The following is a 16,637-nucleotide window of genomic DNA, read 5'->3' as shown; positions in this document are numbered from 1 at the left end:
ATCAAATTTGAACACATCCACCACAAAATCAGACTTTAGTACCGCCTTTTACTTTGAGATTGTTCTGAAGTTCAATGCAGATTTAAAATCATAAGAAATAGTTTACTTTGTATAACTACAGGAAACACTGCATCTAACAATGGTTTGGAAAATAAATAGTTAATTAAAAAATAATAATAAATAAAAGCATATACATCAACTCAAATACGGTTATCTAATAAGCATGTGTCCTATTCTGTGTGCTAAACTCCTGAAACATTGGTGTCTTTTTGAAGCATTGGTGTCTCTTTGTATATGATATGATGATAGTTTTCTCAAAATAAGTAAAATGCCCATGAAGTGACTCAGAGCAGTTCTAGAGATTATGTTTATGTGTTCATGTACTCATATATTGAGGCGGCAGAGGCTGAAAACACTGCGAGCTTCAGTAGGCCTATGTGTAGTAAATGAAACCGCATGTCTGCGCCATTAATTTCCACGAGGGGCGTACTGAAAAAAACTTCAGGCTGGGAAATCTCACACTCATACACCCGCAACAAATTCTGAAACATGGACAACCCTATTTTTTGTGGTTAATTTGTGGTTACCATGGTTTAACAATAGTAACCATTGTCTTTGGATTTATAGTAAAATCATCGTTCATTTTCGTAAAGGTTGTTGTCTGCCCTAGCTCCCCCTAAACCTATAAAATCTGATTATTTGTCTGCTAAATTACTACTGTAACATTACAATAGATAATAATGATGTTCTTTATACAGTATTTTAAGTGATGACTGATGAGCAATGGGCTGCTGCTGCTTAACTAAGTAAACAAAGACAAAACTACAATAGCATATTTACAGATGAAACTGACCTGCACTTGAAACCCTGAACAGCAGGCCTAGTTTTGCTTCTCTGCTCCACCTGTGCGCTTCCACAGTCCACTCCATTCTCTGTCTCGCATTGATTACTCTGATCCAAACCGTTTGGCGGAGAGCGCGAGAGCCGAAGCATTGCCAGGCACGACTAACCGATTCATAATTTATTAGAGATTTAATTATCGAATGGCGAATTCGGAAATAATCGCTTTAGTACATTCGGCAGGCAATTATACAATAATAATATTAAAATAGCGGGCCAAATCAGCTGCCAGACCACCGAGAATTGTCCCGGTTCTCCCGATGGCCAGTACGCACCTGATTTCCACAGACACGCAGAACGTGCAGGATTCATATATTGTCTTTTTGTGGCTTAATATTCACAGACACTAGTCCATATCGCGCTTTGATTCAAGTGTACTGACCTACTTTTGATTTATTCGTCCAAAATGTGGCATATTCTGTCCGCGTTAGGCTATAGGAATTCCGTTTTTATGACTGGATTCTACGAACCAGTCTGTGTTTTTTTTAATTATAGGGCTGTATATCTCAGAGTAGTCTGTGCAATTTGGGAAAGAAATCAATTAAATCTGTATGTGGATGTGTGTAAATATTCAAATGTAATCCCCTTTGTAATCGTTAACATTTTCATAAGTAACTGTAATTTAATTACCAATTTTTTCTTAGTAACTAACTGATTACAGTTACATTTATTTTGTAATTAAATTACATAACGCTGTTACATGTAACTAGTTACTCCACAACACGGAGTATAAATATCTGCCACCTAACTATTATTTACATGCCTGTTGCTAAAGAAAATGCTGTTTAGTGTAGGCTAAACAGAAATTATCATTATTTGCACTTAGTGTAACTAGAACATATCACTTTTTCCAATTAGTGTAACTGCCAAAAATAGCATCGTTCAATTAAAGACAGCTCAGCGTTGATTCAGCTGTGTCCAATATGTAAAGTTCATCAATTATGAAATGAGTTCAATTGGGCAATATAGCATTAACATAATGCAGTAAGCAAGTATGCCATTTCGAACACAGCCCATGTGTTTGATTCAACAAAAATACCTGATTCTTAAGAGTCATTTGGTCTTGAATTGGAATTTCCTGGTTGTTTTGTATGTTTCGCGCTATAGATTCAGTTGTGATGTAGTTACAAGAATCCACAGTGTTTCGTCCATACCGGCGAAGGAAGAATCGAGAACAAAAACCTTCTTTGCTGGTGATTTTGAATGAATCATTCGAAAGAACTGTTTATTGATTCCCAACCTTAGTTTTAATAACATATTGTTAAACGCTGGTGATGCACTTTGGCCTCGTTATGATTTTTTTCGTGATTCAGATTTACCATATGCGTTTTAGATATTGCCCAATACTGAACTCAAACTGTACAGTTTTTTAATAACCTGTCTGAAATAATTAATCACTTTTCGTGTGTCTCACAATGATCGCTGGTTTGCCGCTGTTATGTAATCCAATACATCAGGGTTTCTATTTTGTTGTCTTGTGGCTTTGCTTCCATTGAGATCTACTGTGTTGTGAAGTTCTATATTTATCCAGAGAATCACATGTTGGGCTGTAAAATAAACCAGAGAACTTTCTCTCTCTCTCTCTCTCTCTCTCTATTGGGGCAAAGGCACTAGGCACTTGGGCTGTGTTTTAAAATCTACTGGGCTGCCTACTTACGCAACCATTTTGGGCCCTGCATGAAAATCTAATTCATTCTTTATCTATTTAATGCATGTTATTAATCTTATTGTGAGCAATTTTGACCTTGTAATGTTTAATCGAAATGTCATAACTGGACCTTTGGTGAAAATGACAGGCTTCTCTCTGGAGATGTATACTGGGCTTTCTTTTGTGATTCGTTACACTCACAATGTGGGGGGGAATCTGCCGTCATTTCTATCTCACATCTGTCACAATGTTTTTAAATGACCTTGGTTTGTGTGTGATTTGCCAGAGACATCAGATCATGTTCATTTGGTCACAAGACTCATTGGTCCTCTTGCCAGTTTTTCTGTTACTCCACATCTACACAATTTAAGATTAAATGTGTCAATTCACTAGCAGAAAAGATTTTAGGTTGGCATAAAGTGGGTATGGCTCCGGTATGTTTCAGCTAGAGACTTGAAGAATGTGTTACTAATATTTTGTGGTTAATCCGTGTGCCTTGTTTTTAGGTTTAAAGGCCAAGAGATAACACTGACACATACTCTGGCAACAAACCTAGGTCAACAACACAAGAAACCTGTATTAAAATGCCAATGTGTTGCTTGAATATGACATGCTTGATGGAAATCTCATCATTTTTTAGGCATGCTATTTAATGCGTGGTTTCTTTTGCAGATGAAGACTGTGGTTCATTCATATCTTGTGAAGCATGTGGAAATGTGACTCACTGCCAGTGGATGAATTGCTCAGGTCAGTCCCTCCTCCATGTCAAATTCAAAGCTCATATGACAACAGTCAGCTGGCTCATATGACAACAATCACCTTCATATATATATATGAACCTTGCTTAAGCACACTTGAAACTTTTCTTTTAAGCTATTGCTATATTTTTCCAAGCCAACATTTTGATCTATTTGGTATGATGCACACATGCTTAACCTGACTTGTTAGTCACAGTGAATTATCTGTTTTAGCATAGTACTCATTTCATTAATGTTAAATGGATTTGGCCTTCTAGCAGCATGTGATTTAAAAAAAAAAATTTTTTTTTGTGAATATATATTTGTTTTTGCTTCAGTGGTGTTGATATCCAGTTTAGTTTGCTATCCAGTTGTGTTTCCCCGTTACATAAAGAGAAAATGAAAAGCATAACCTTTAGTTTTCCTGTTCCCAGATTATAATTATGGATTTTCTACCAAATCATCTCAGATGATTAGCATTGGTCTGCACATTGTTGATTCAAAACACAGATCCTGTAACTGTCTAAAGTGTTCCTAATGTGGTGTACAGATAATAGATGAGATTGTAAACCAGGGTTTATGTGTGTGGCGGTTCATTCAGTGCTAATGCTGGCTTCGGTCAGTGTGAGCCTGAAGTAACTGCCCTTTTATCCCTGGAGTCCTTCTCCATGCCTCTTTGCTAATGGATGACGTGAAATGAATCAGGGAGAGTAAACATACTAATAAAACACACACACTGTTGCTATGGTGCTCGAGGCTCTTAAGGAAAAAAAACGGGAGAGTAAGCAAGCAAAAAAGTAGCCATATCATGGGTGAAAGGAGTGGAAAATTAAAATTACAGCATGAATGAATAATGAAATATCTTTCTTATATTGTTTTAAATAAAATAAAATTGTTTTATTTAGTTTTAAGACATAGGTGATCTTAAACTTTTAATGATTTTGAGTTTAGGTGCATCAAAAAATCAGATGTAAGGTTTTCACTTTGGCCCAGCATAAAGTCATTGCACTGAAGTCAGACAGCAAATGTGCCAAATATTAAAGAAAAAAAGAATAATGTTTACCGGGTCCACATGTGATGCAAAATATCTTTACAGGGCTGCAAATAAGCATATAAGTTTTAACAGAACATAATAACCTTTTCTGGCACTGTTGGATCACTTTTTATTTATTTACTTTACTTTACTTTACTTACTTAAGTGACAATGTGTCTTGTAGGCCAAGTATGGTAACCCATACATGGAACACACACATACTATAAAAACACACCCTCAGAGCAGTGGGCGGCCATTTGCAGTCATTTTGGTTTGGTGCCTTGCTCAGTATTGAGGGTGGAACTCCTACAATTCCTGTTGGTACTGAGAATCGAACCCACAACCTACAGGTTACAAGTCAGGCTGCAACTGCCCATTGCCATTTTGTTGTGAATGACTGTGTGTAGCGTGGTGTCAAGCTGAGTGCCGATTATCTTGATGCAGCCAGATCAGAGCAGTGTTATCAGAACACTCTGCAGGTGATTAAGGCAAACAAGAGTGCTTGATACATGTACACTAGGGTACATGGCAGTTGTGGCCTAATGGTTAGAGAGTTTGACTTGTAACCCAAAGATTGTGGGTTTGATTCTCTGTACCAGCAGGAAATGTAGGTGGGGGGCACACTGTTCCACACTCAATACCTACAGATCAATACTCTCTTACACACTCAATACCCACACTCAGCTTGACGGCACACTCTACACAGTCATTTATGACAAAATGGCCCCCCCAATTGCTCCCGGGCACCACAGCAAAATTGCTAGTCAATATACAATTTAATATATATGAAATTGTTTTGCTACTTGACATACAATAGATATAGGGCCAAAACAAAACCTAGGTGTATAAATTGACAACGCGTGATTCATAGTTTTGTATCACTGAAGCGTTAAAAAAATTCTGTTTTAATAGTTAGAATGTAATTAGCATGTAAGCTTGTTGTTTGTTTTTGTGTCGTTTATTTATTTTTATTTAATAACTTTTTATTTATTTTGAAATCTGTCCTCTGGCTAATAGTGAAGCAGGTCATTTATATTAAACTGTCTACCACAATACAGTTATAAACCACTGATTTTAATACCCCCCCCCCGCCCCCTCGCCCCCCAAACACTTTTTTTGGCCATTCCTCTTACTTGCGCCAAACAAGAGAGCCAAAATGTTGCAATAAATTACATTCCCAAGCTTAGTCCCTCACTGTTAACTATCTACAGTTAGAGAACCAGACATCAGTTCTCAAAACTAGTTAAAACCGGCATCTCGCTTCTTTTTTCTCCCCCAAATATGTCAGTGGAGTGCTGGGTAATATCAGAGATGCATTATATACCCATAGTTAGCATCCTGTCATTCTGGGGGACTTGCCAGCATTTCTTAAGTTATACTTTTGGGAGTTTATGTGGATTTGAAACAATAAAAGCTCCGCCAATCCAGTTCTACTAACAGCCGAAATGAGTCTTCATTAGAATTAGTCGATTCTGCCGGACATGCGAATAGAATGAGGCACTATGAGAGTGGAGGATCCATGATCCCATTCAGAATGATTGACAGTTGAGTCAAAGTGCCTTTAGGTGGAGGCAGTGGCTTGCTGCCTTAAAAGTGTGAATGCGTTTGTGTTGGGCCTCCGTCGAGGTCAGGCTCTGTGTAAGTGTGTCTGTATGTCAGTGTGTTTATAGACACGCATGCATGCTTGTTTCGATGATGTAGATCTAGTGTCTGCCGGCTGGACTGATTGCTATATTATACAGAGTAGATAATTAAAAGTTAATTCATTTGTTGGATAATGTGTCATGGTTCCTAAAAGCTTCTCTCAGTTCTGGAGGTTTATTTTATTGCTAGTCCAGAAACGTCGGTTGGATGCTAGCACTCCCTTTCAAAAACATTGATATTTGTACATAATCAGACCTCTTTGACCATAAACTGAATCAATATCGTTATATATAAGGCACTAAAATGTCTTAAACTGAGGTGTAATACTTCAGGGTGATTAAAACAGGCTTGTAATTTGATCCTGATATTTTTTTAGCAGCATTTGTGATAAATATCCTGAAGAGAACTGAAATATGCCCTAGAAAAGTGCATTCAGGATATGTTTTGCTTATTCTGTCATTTTGTTTTTCTGTTGCTACAATTATCTGAAGATTTTGATGCAGTCTTAGAATAGAGCTAAGTCAGTCTCATAATTTAATGCTTGGGTTTGATTTTTTGAAATCTAGTTACTGATTTTGGGTAGATTTGATTCAAATGCAGAATTGACCTACACTATGCCTAATTCCTGCCTTGCTGAGTGTATTTCGTTTGGTACTCTGTTCATAAAATCATTTGTCTGGGTAGTGTGTTGGCACATTTATAGCCCGAGGCCCTGTATATTTTTTTCCCCCTTCATTCCTGTGTTATGAAATTTGAAATGTAATAATCTTGATTAGCTTGCAGCTAATAACGTCCTCTGCGAGTCAGAATGCCATTGGCTTGGGAAGTGATTTGCATTATTTGGGTTGCAAATTTTGTAATGGCAGAAATGAATTGTTTTGTTTGGTGCATGCTTTCGTTTTTTATCTGCTTTGTTGACATCCTAATGTCAAAGTGTTTCATTCCCAGCATGTTTCTCAGAAGATGACTGTTAAGGCTTCACTTTCTTTGTTGAACCACTCTAATTGCTTGTCCATTGTCGTATCACAGTGCTTAAATGCCAACGGTGTCTATTTTAGCATGAGTCACTGAAAAGCTGCTATGATGCTTCATCGTGCCTATAGTGTAGTCAAATGAAATCCTATTGTTTGCTATTTCGCTTCAGCTTTGCCAAATTAAAAACACTGTTTACTTAAGAAAAGTTCAGACTGCACAGTGTTTCGATTGTGTATTCTTTTTCAATAATGAACATAAAACACAATTTCACAACTCCTCACAGTATTGTCTGTTTAGCATCAGGCTACATCCAAAGATCCCACTTAGTTGCACATGGATTTTAGCTGTGCAGGCAAAGGGCTGTAAAGGACATGCTACATTTTCGGATGAACTGTCGGTTTTAATTCCATATTCAGAGCTCAGTGAAGGATGCTAATGTTTGAGAAGGTAAACGGCTCAAAATCCTCTCACACTCAGAGAATTCAACCTAACTTCAAGTAGTCTGTGGCCTTGATTTCTTATGCCTTTGTTTGTGTGCATGCATGCATCAGATTTCCACAGAAACAGCCATAACAATGCCATATTCTGTCATTGCTCTGAGCTAGTGTTGCATTCCTTGCTGCAGCTTTTGAAGATGAAGTGCCTTAATTATTTAAGATTAGACGATGAAGATTACTATTGTCCTGAAGACTTGCATTCAAAGGGACTTGAATGTTTTAGAGTGAAACTTTTTGTTTATTGAAGTTTTGAGTGGATAATGAGAGGTACATGGAGTATAGCATCTTGCTTGTGCCACCATTTTATCTAATTGCTAAGATTTAACTGAATTTACTGTTTTTTTTTTTTTTTTAATGATTGTAATTACCTTTGGCCTGTTGTCCTGTAGTGCATTTTTTTTTTATTGCTTCACATAAACATGCACATGCCCCATATACACTCCTGTCACTTAGAAGACGCTTACTGTTGCCTCTGTGTTCAGAATGTGTGCCTTAATTGTTTTATGCTCTATTATGTTGGTTTTATTTCTCTGGAACTCTTTCTTTTGTTCTTGTGTTTTCTCTCGTTTCGGATCTGCATTCGCAATTAGGTTGGATATGTGATTAATTAATTAAAGTTTGAATATTGTAAAACGGTTGTGGGTGTTTTATGTTGTCTTTTTCTTTAAGAAACCTTTGTGACTGACACTTTTACGGTACCATATATAGTTTCAGCCACCATTGAGATTAATTCCCACCGCAATAGTTAATTGTGACTTTATATCTCCAGATATAAGTGGCATTTTTCACAATTGTGACTTTGTCTTGTCTGAAGTGGAAATGGGCTTCCATAGGCCACAGTTCGCAGAATATAAGGATTGTTTTTTTTCAGTGTAAAGGTTTTTAGTGATGCTTTTGGCAATTATTTTTAAAAGCTGCTAGAGGTGATATAATTGTCTAGTATATAGTTGTATTTAGTTATTTTACACACAAACCATTATCTCTCTCTCTCTCTGTATATAGTCTAGGAATATAGAGGTGGAGAAACTCTTATTATTGAGAATAAAGAGCCTTGAAATAATTTAGGTTTACATAAGTCCAGTGAGAATTCTCATTAAAATGTCTTTTAATCCCTGGACTATATTTAATCTATTTCAGTGTCACTGTGTCCTAGAAAACAGTCCTTAAAACACACACACTGTAATGTTTAACTAACAGGATATGCGCTCACCCTGAGGGTCAGCTCTATTCTTGCTTACTTTGCATCAAATACCTAGGTTTCTTCTCTGGACAGGATGTGCATGTGTTGGGATTCAATGTTTTCCCTCGTATTACACTACTGAAAAGATGACTATAAAGGTTATGAATCATTTAAGAGAAATTCAGTATTACAAGGGCATTTTGCATGATGCACTGTAATAACCAGTCAACATGCCGACATCATAATCATGGATTGTGAGCACCAAGAATCAATGATATTACATTGTGTTTGCCAGTACTTCCTGTATTCAAATGAGTTTATGCAATACTGATTTAATCTGTACTGTGTCACAAAGCATAATCCAATAAGACCGTATGAACAAAACAGTCTTTTCTTTTCTGCCTGATTACATGTAGAATGCTTTTGTTCATTTTTGTAATCTGCTCTTCTCTCTTTTATATTTTTTCATATTTGTGGTTTTTCCAAGGTGTAAACCTGGTGACCATCATGACTTGTGGTTGTAACAAGATCAGATGTCGGAGAATGGGATCATTTTGTTGTGGAAACTGTGTAGGAAACAATGTGTCAGCTGATTGTAAATCAAATAAGAAAGAAACCACACAAAAGCTGATGCTGCAAGAACACTTTTTTCCCCTCACGTTTTATCACCAACACTACCTTTCCGGGTTTTACTCTCTCACACTTGGAATAGGTGAAATAAACAAAAAGTCTTACAGACAGGCCTTTTTTCATTATTTAGTGATTATATGGCAGGAATTAATTCTATCCATTGGATGGTGAAAAGTGATCAAAGTTTAGACTACAGAAATAAGAAACCAAGTTGGTCTGTACTATAAATATATGTAGATATTTTATTTACAAAATATTAACAGAAATAAAAAGCAATTAAAAATCTCATGAGAGTCATTCAGAGTTATATAGGTTTTTGGAGTAAAATCAGACGAGTCAGTGTTTTCTGATCTTCTGAGGGCAAATTTCAGGTATCATTCCAGTGCCCTCTTGAGGTGCTATAACTCTTCTAAGCCCCGGATGTGTGTTTCAGGACAATGTAACTATGTCTCCCATGCAATGTCCTGTCTGCGGAGGCTAGAGCACAGTTTCTGTGTCTCTCTGAGGAGCCTCAGGGACTCTTGACTGCTCCTGCTCTGTCCCGTGCTGGCCGAGGCTTTGACAGGGGACGGTGGCAGTGGTTGTACCCCACTCTGTGCCCTGGTTTTGCGCTCTACACTGGCGGCCCTATGATGCTTCTGCTGCTTTAGCCTAGATGGCTGGGAGAGTTTCTGAACCTACAGGAGCAAAAACAGCTTGACATACATCAGTGTTTTCTGAAGGATGTTTTTATTTAAATACTATTACAAACAAAAAAAAACTGTTGAAACTGTAATGTGTAACTTCAGCTGTAACAAAGTACGAACGTACTGTTTGCTGATGCTTGCGCAGTTTGGAGATTTGAGCTGCTTTCGCCTCCATTCTCTTGACCAGACAGTCCAGCTCTCGCTCCAGATCGTCATGAAGCTCTTGTTTAGAGGTCTCGTCTATCTGCTTGACCAGCTCCTGGTGTTCACTGTCACACACACACTATGTTTACATTGTATCCTACTGTCCCTGTTAATGCATTACAAAAACTAGTCTTGATGGTTAAGATAGTGTAACTCACAAGCTCATCTGTCCCAGTTCATCCTGAAGGGCGAGCAGAAGATCAGAAAGGCTGCCCAGTGTGGAAGCTGCTTTGCTGGGGGAGGACGGAGGTCTGCGCTGGGCCCGCTGGTTCTCAGAAACAGACTTCTGCAGTGCGCTGACTCTCTCACACAGCTGTGGGTTTCTGTGCTTCATCAGGTGCAAAACACTCTGAACATTGGCATTGACTGAGTGACTGGGACTGGTCGCCTGAGAGAGAGAGAAAACTGTTCAAGATAACATTTATTATTATCATAAATACTGATGATAATATTTTTGTGGCAATTGTGTTTCTTTTTTTCAGGATTCTTTGATGAATAGAATCAATAGAATATAAATAAATAAATATTTGAAAGAAAAAAAAACTTTTGTAACACCGTAAATGTATTTACTGTCACTTTTGTGTAATAATAACCATGTATAAATGTAAATAATAATCAAGTTATGTGTCGAGGTGAGGTCATACTGACTGTTCCAGCCACAAACTGGAGGCGTTTAGCCTTTGGAGTGGGAGGCGCATCCACCTTCACTGAGGAGTGCTTCTGACATAAGAGAAATTATTAAAGAAAATATTAACACAACTCAATGCAGAATACATCTGTAGTATTCTGTTGTGTAAATATACTGCCACCTTGTGCTCACTATACATTACTGCAGAGCATTTTTTTTACCTTGCAAGAGGCCTTTTCTTTCTTCTTTTTCTTGCTTTTAGGTCGAGTCACAGCAGAAAGGGAGAGGAGATTGTTTTCAAGCTCTCGCTGCAACTGATGCCACGAAAAGCAGACGACATGAATTAAAAAAACAATGGCTTTTTAATAAAAGCTATTTTTTCTATGGGGAAAGTTGACATGCTTTATAAATCTATTTTTTGAACAGATGTTTGCAATTTTGCCTCTTTTTTTGTTTTACCTCCTCTGCTTTCTCCTGCACAATTTTGCGTTCATGTTGCTCCTCTAAAAGTTTCTGTTCTAAGAGCTCAATCTTCTTCTGTAGATGAAAGACACCACAACAGATTGAAAAAAGAAAACTGTGTCCATGTGGATTTTTTTTCCTTCCAAAATTACCTGAGTGCATGTAGCCCAGGTGGTTAGCCAATGTGCCTCAATATGTTTGTACCTCAGCTATAGACTGTGTACTGGTGAGGTTTAGATACTCCTTTTCCAGTCTTTCCAATTTGTTGAGCTGTGTCTGCATTTGTGGGTCTGTATGTGTGCTTTTCCTACACACGGAGTCCTAAAAACCAATCAGAACAGAGAAAAGGAGAAACCGAGAGAGATTAAGAGAGGCTTTGAAAGCTCAAAAGCTCTTGAGTTTGTACACAAGCTGTATCTTTTCATATGAGAATTTACAAAAATGTTTAAGCTCTTGGAATATAGTGCACAACCTCTGTTGCTTTTGTCTGTTTGCTCACCTGTCTGTCTGTGTGAGTGATTCTCTCTCTCTTTGCACACTCCACCATTTTCCTCATGTAGTCGAGCTGTTTTTCCAGCAGAGAGCAGCGGGTTTCCGTGGAATGAAGCTTGGAAACCAGCTCTGAAAGGAAGAAGAGAAACAGAGACAACTTTGTTTGTACACACTAATTTAATACAGTACTGGACTTTCCAATTATTATTTAAACAGACCAAAACCTGTTGTGGAACACTTGTACCTTTCCTCTGTGTACAGTGATTCTCTTGTGTGCTGTGATCCAGTTCTCTCTGTGCAGAAGCATCCGCCTGATGTCGAACAGTCTTAGAGAAATGCTGGACGTTCCTCTCTGCCTGAACTCTCTCCAGCTCCAAGCGTCGCATCTTCTCCTGCAGTGTTTTCAGGGCTGCTATCACTGCTGTTCAAACGCAGGAAACATTTACATTTGGTTTTATATATTTGGTTACATAATATGGTCCTCGGCATCTAATAACTCAATTCACCTCTGCTTCCAGCATCAGGTACTGTTTGATAAAGCTGTGGGCTGATGTCCTGCACACCTGAGCTCTTTCTTTCCTGTGGATATGTGGCTGTGTTCATGTACAGAGGTCTTGACAGCTTCTCTGGAGGTTGGTAAAAACTGCCAACATAACTCTGTTTAGATGGAGAGTCCAGATTTAGACTCTGTAATTCAGAAATCAAAAATGAACAGATTATTCATTTTTATGGCGAAACCCAACACTTTGGATGAGCGAACGATAATAATACAGTTATGTATACCGAGTCATCGTGTTTAGAGAAAAAAAATGGCTGTTAAATCATACAACGCAGTCAGAAAACAGCAAAACTCACTAACGAAAAAGCAAGTTAGCCACATTGTTGTATAAAAAGATATTGTAACACTTTAAAGTCAAGATACATTTCCTGGATAATTAATTATTCTTGGCTAAATATACGTTTTAGGAACCCAAAACTTGTTCTCTGGGCTGCTAACGTTACGTACAAAATGTGAATAAGCTAATAAGGCTAACGACTGTGATACAGCAATGTTAAACATCGCTAATAATAATAACAACCGCAATGTTTAGCATAAAGCATCTATACCTGATCTCTGAAGTGATCCATTATGAATTAGTCTCTTCGATACACATGAAAGACTAAATGATGCAGCCGGTCCATCGGGTGAATTAGCTGAAAGTGTCCTGTTAACAGCTGTAGCCGACAGCGCCGCCCAGTTTCAAATTTCCCTCTTCTTTTACCGCCCTCAGTGGTTCCGCATGCATACAATGACCACAGCTTCTTCAATATATATTCAAATAAGATAGATAGATAGATAGATAGATAGATAGATAGATAGATGACATACTTTCAGCAATAAAGTGAGTTGACAATGCTGGAATTCTACTGCCCCAGGCACAACCTCAAGGTCTAGGTTATTAAATAAAAAAATAATAAAACCACAAATTTAAACGTATCTTTCCAGTTATTTCTGAATTAGTCATGTTGACAACAAACATATTCTACTTGTCATCCAGTTCTATTTTTTATTGAGGATGTCTTCATATAATAATACAGAGGAACTTTGAAACAAAGAAGTAAGAGGTGGCATAGTCAAAGCTATTCTGTTTTAGAGATTAGCTCACATATTTCCTTTGAATAATATAGCTGAATATCTGGTGAAAGCTTTGCATTAATCATAAGGGTTTTGAGATAAACAAGTGGTGGCGGGGCCCCTGCAGTTACCAATGTTTTTTGTGGCTATTGGTATTTGTAGTTCTGCGTAGTATTTGTGCTGCCAAGAGAACGTTGATATTAACGAGCGTCTGAACTACAATTCCCTTTTTATTTGCATTGGGAGGCGCGGCCTGACAGGAACGCCTTTCTACCCGTTGATTGGTGCGCCGTGAGCATATCTCCGCCCATCAGCTTTTTTTGTAGAACACTATTGGACTGTGGTAACTGTCAATCAATTGTTAACTGAAGGCGCTGTGCAAAGGACTGAAATCGACTGAAGAGCCAGAGCACAGGAAGGTTTCATTCAACGGCAGTGGCGACGACTAGAGAGAATGTGAATTTAGTAAGTATTTTTTTCTGACATATTTTGCACATTTCTTTTTAAAATAGAACGCGCTTAATAATTACCGACCATACCTGTGACTTTATTAATTGTGTAACCTTTGAGGGATATGCTTGTTGGCTAATAACAGAACTTGAGAACATCATTCAACGGTTTTTTAGAATGTGCCTACTGTATAATATCATACTCAGTTTCTTTGGTAAAATAACCAGTTTTATAGCAAAAGCTATGGAGAATTATTTCCCTAGACATTTGAAAATGTGTCAGTTCTACTGTTTAAACAACAGAAAACAAAAACCCTAACAACTTTTGTTATAGCATTCAGAACATTATAAATACACATCATTCGTATAATGCCTGCTAAGACATGCACTTGCAAGTCTGTTTATACTAGCAGGATAATATGGAACATTTTTGGAGGGATTTGCAGAATTCCTTTGCCAGCTTGAAGCAGAGATGATTGGTGGTTTAGGATTATTTTAGCTATATTAATAATTGGCTCACATTTTTGTCTTATGCATGGCTCAGTCATTCAGGTGTATAACTGAAGAATAGTAGACTGTTACAGTGATGGATGTGAGAGATGCTGCGGGAAGGTGGGATGCTCTGGGCAGTCGAGACTCGAGCTCCAGACACGCAGCAATGGAGCTCATTCACCAGGAGGTGATGAAGAGAATAGAGACCATGGGGCCGATACCGGACCCGCAGTCCTCCTCTCCCCCAGCCATGGATGACAGTCTGTCCAGTGATCTCAACGCTCTCCTGACTCATGTCCTCATGCTCTCCAAACGGTGTCCTTATGAAGACATCAGGAAGAAATGCATGTGTTTGCTTCAGAAGGTTCAGGTCGGTACTTTAATAATTATTGAGTTAATAGTAAATATGTGGATTGTATGTTCAACAATTTCTGTACATGATCTATGTGTCTTTAAAAAAGAAAAAGAAAAAAGAAAACACCCGTGCATATAATATTTTGGTGTATCATTGTACTACATTTATGCAGACCAAGCCCCATGTATTTGTACCCACCCAGCTGTATAAATGTATAGTCTATTGGTGGAGATTAATTTCATTACATCCATGAATTTTCCACAAAAATTTAAAAATGTTAACGTTAAAGGTACAATATGTAATTTTTTGCCGCTAGAGGGCACGTGTTCAAAACAAACAAAGAAACAAAGACGTAGTTAGATGACGCCGTGACTGGGTGTGGAATCATGGGAGTTGTCGTCTTCATCCCCACAGCCGAAGCAATCCGATGGGACTCGGGCAGAAATCATGTTCATGGATGAGCTAATGTAAGATGTATTAACATCGTGGTATGAAGAAACAAGGCCACTGAACGAGCGCGACACACGGCTCGAAAGCAGCGGAGCTTTTATTATGCCACAGTCGACCACTTCCGCTCCTAACGGAAAGCAGCGGAAGTAAGCAGCGCTGTTTTATCAGATACATTTGAAAGTTCTGTTATAATGCTACTCTGTGCGGTCGTCACCGGTCTAATAAAACACACAACATATTAAAGCGTCTTTGGTGTTTCCATGTTTTCTACAAAACAAAACCGGAAATCGAGGGGTTATGACGTCATTGGCAGGAGACAGAATGACACTATGGACACGCTCCGTGTCACTAGTTAAAATTGCTTATTTCTCTGGATTTAAACATTCTTCGAAACATTTGGGATAATGTAAGTACACAAGTCAGAAAAATATATAAAACTGTTCTAGTGGTTTTTGGATATTTTAATAAAAAAATCTTACATATTGTGCCTTTAACTAGAAGAATAGAATATTTCATATAAATTTTTTTTCATATTATTTAATTATAATTATTTAGCTTCAGTTCAGTTTTGCTTCAAAAGACATATCAGTGATTTTTTTTTAAACACAGAGTTCCCATGGAACTGTGAAGTGTGATTTCCAGGCTTAAATTGTATTGGAACTTTTGATAGTCAATCTATTTTTTTTTATTTATACTCAGTTTTAAGTATTTTTGCCTGGATAGTTACTTGTTTCTAGTGGGATATTCTATAAAATGCTTTTTTGTTTTTTAAAATCCTAATCCATTCATCTCATACAACTGGAAAATCATGGAAAAGTCATTAAAATTGGTCAGAAACTATGGGAACCCTTGAAGGGCCATTTATTCTTAAAAGGCAATTTTCAAGTAATAAATAAGTGGGATTTTTTGTTTTGGCTCTGCCATTAATAATGTTCTCCTACTACTAATGTACTATACTAATAGTATATATGCCAGAAGCTTATAAGTGAAGACTGAAAGAAAATGTAAGAAGAATATTTTGAGACTGCAGATAGACAAGATAGGATGAAGTGAAGTGTAGCAGTTATTATGTTTGTTGTTTACACAGCATGTATTTGTTTATGCAGGATTGCATGTACGCCACATCTTAAAATAGCTCTGCCTGGGTTGAGGAAGCTAGGGGACTGGGTCATTTATACAGTATTTGAGGCTTTTTGTGTCACATAGTTCACTGGAGGAGTCAGAGAGAATCAGGGGCTCTCCTTAGTCACAGATGCTGTTTAAAGGTTTACCAGAACATCTAAATCCATTTGGCCCATGTCTGTACATTGAATGTGATTGGCCGTTATTTTCCTATGATCCTAAATTTTCTATATTTTTCCAAAGGTTTTCTATCAGAGAGTCAGAGACGAAGCTTTAGATGTCAGAATATTAACATGTACTTGTTGCAGATTGCTTTGTTAGTGTTATTTTTTTGGATCAGCAACTTTGGTAATTAACACAGATGTGGGATTAATTAACCCAAAATGTCACATTACTAAAAATATGCAAAGACACAAGACACGTTTACAAATAGTTTTA

The 16,637-nt window shown here is 37.6% G+C and overlaps 2 protein-coding genes across 4 annotated transcripts in view; one reads left to right on the top strand and one right to left on the bottom strand.

Moving 5' to 3' along the window:
* Nucleotides 1-9,484: 9,484 nt before the first annotated feature.
* cep57l1 (centrosomal protein 57, like 1) lies at nucleotides 9,485-12,967 on the bottom strand. 3 transcript variants are annotated; one of them, XM_016293292.1, is made up of 11 exons: nucleotides 12,824-12,967; nucleotides 12,223-12,403; nucleotides 11,961-12,134; nucleotides 11,724-11,845; nucleotides 11,429-11,545; nucleotides 11,222-11,299; nucleotides 10,984-11,076; nucleotides 10,783-10,854; nucleotides 10,293-10,522; nucleotides 10,055-10,199; nucleotides 9,485-9,921 (listed from the first exon to the last, which is right to left on the bottom strand). In XM_016293292.1, exons 1-11 carry the CDS (start codon nucleotides 12,842-12,844, stop codon nucleotides 9,688-9,690), a joined length of 1,467 nt encoding a protein of 488 aa, XP_016148778.1. In that variant the 5' UTR covers nucleotides 12,845-12,967; the 3' UTR covers nucleotides 9,485-9,687. The 3 variants fall into 3 exon arrangements, with proteins under 3 accessions (XP_016148778.1, XP_016148776.1, XP_016148777.1); XM_016293290.1 differs by having other exon boundaries at nucleotides 9,487-9,921; nucleotides 11,961-12,137; nucleotides 12,824-12,966; XM_016293291.1 differs by having other exon boundaries at nucleotides 9,487-9,921; nucleotides 10,783-10,851; nucleotides 11,961-12,137; nucleotides 12,824-12,966.
* Nucleotides 12,968-13,710: 743 nt separating this feature from the next.
* Nucleotides 13,711-16,637, top strand: part of sesn1 (sestrin 1) — a 52,826-nt gene continuing 49,899 nt past the window's right edge. The window contains exons 1-2 of the mRNA XM_016293287.1: nucleotides 13,711-13,796; nucleotides 14,325-14,642. Coding sequence (XP_016148773.1) covers nucleotides 14,367-14,642 — 276 coding nt within the window. The 5' untranslated portion in view covers nucleotides 13,711-13,796; nucleotides 14,325-14,366. The remainder of the gene's footprint in view (nucleotides 13,797-14,324; nucleotides 14,643-16,637) is intronic.

The sequence above is a fragment of the Sinocyclocheilus grahami genome, unplaced genomic scaffold (genome assembly GCF_001515645.1).
Source record: "Sinocyclocheilus grahami isolate Dianchi unplaced genomic scaffold, SAMN03320097.WGS_v1.1 scaffold301.1, whole genome shotgun sequence".
Taxonomy (NCBI): Eukaryota; Metazoa; Chordata; class Actinopteri; order Cypriniformes; family Cyprinidae; genus Sinocyclocheilus; species Sinocyclocheilus grahami.
Note: the sequence above shows the minus strand (reverse complement) of the source record. Positions and strands in the feature narration are given on the sequence as shown.

Excerpts from the sequence above, each read along its gene's own strand:
- cep57l1 (XM_016293290.1), bottom strand. The coding sequence starts at position 12,844 with ATGGATCACTTCAGAGATCAG. Across the intron at positions 12,138-12,222 it reads ACCTGATGCTGGAAGCAGAG|CAGTGATAGCAGCCCTGAAA; the intron begins GTGAATTGAGTT and ends GCGTTTGAACAG. Across the intron at positions 11,546-11,723 it reads TCACTCACACAGACAGACAG|GACTCCGTGTGTAGGAAAAG; the intron begins GTGAGCAAACAG and ends ATTGGTTTTTAG.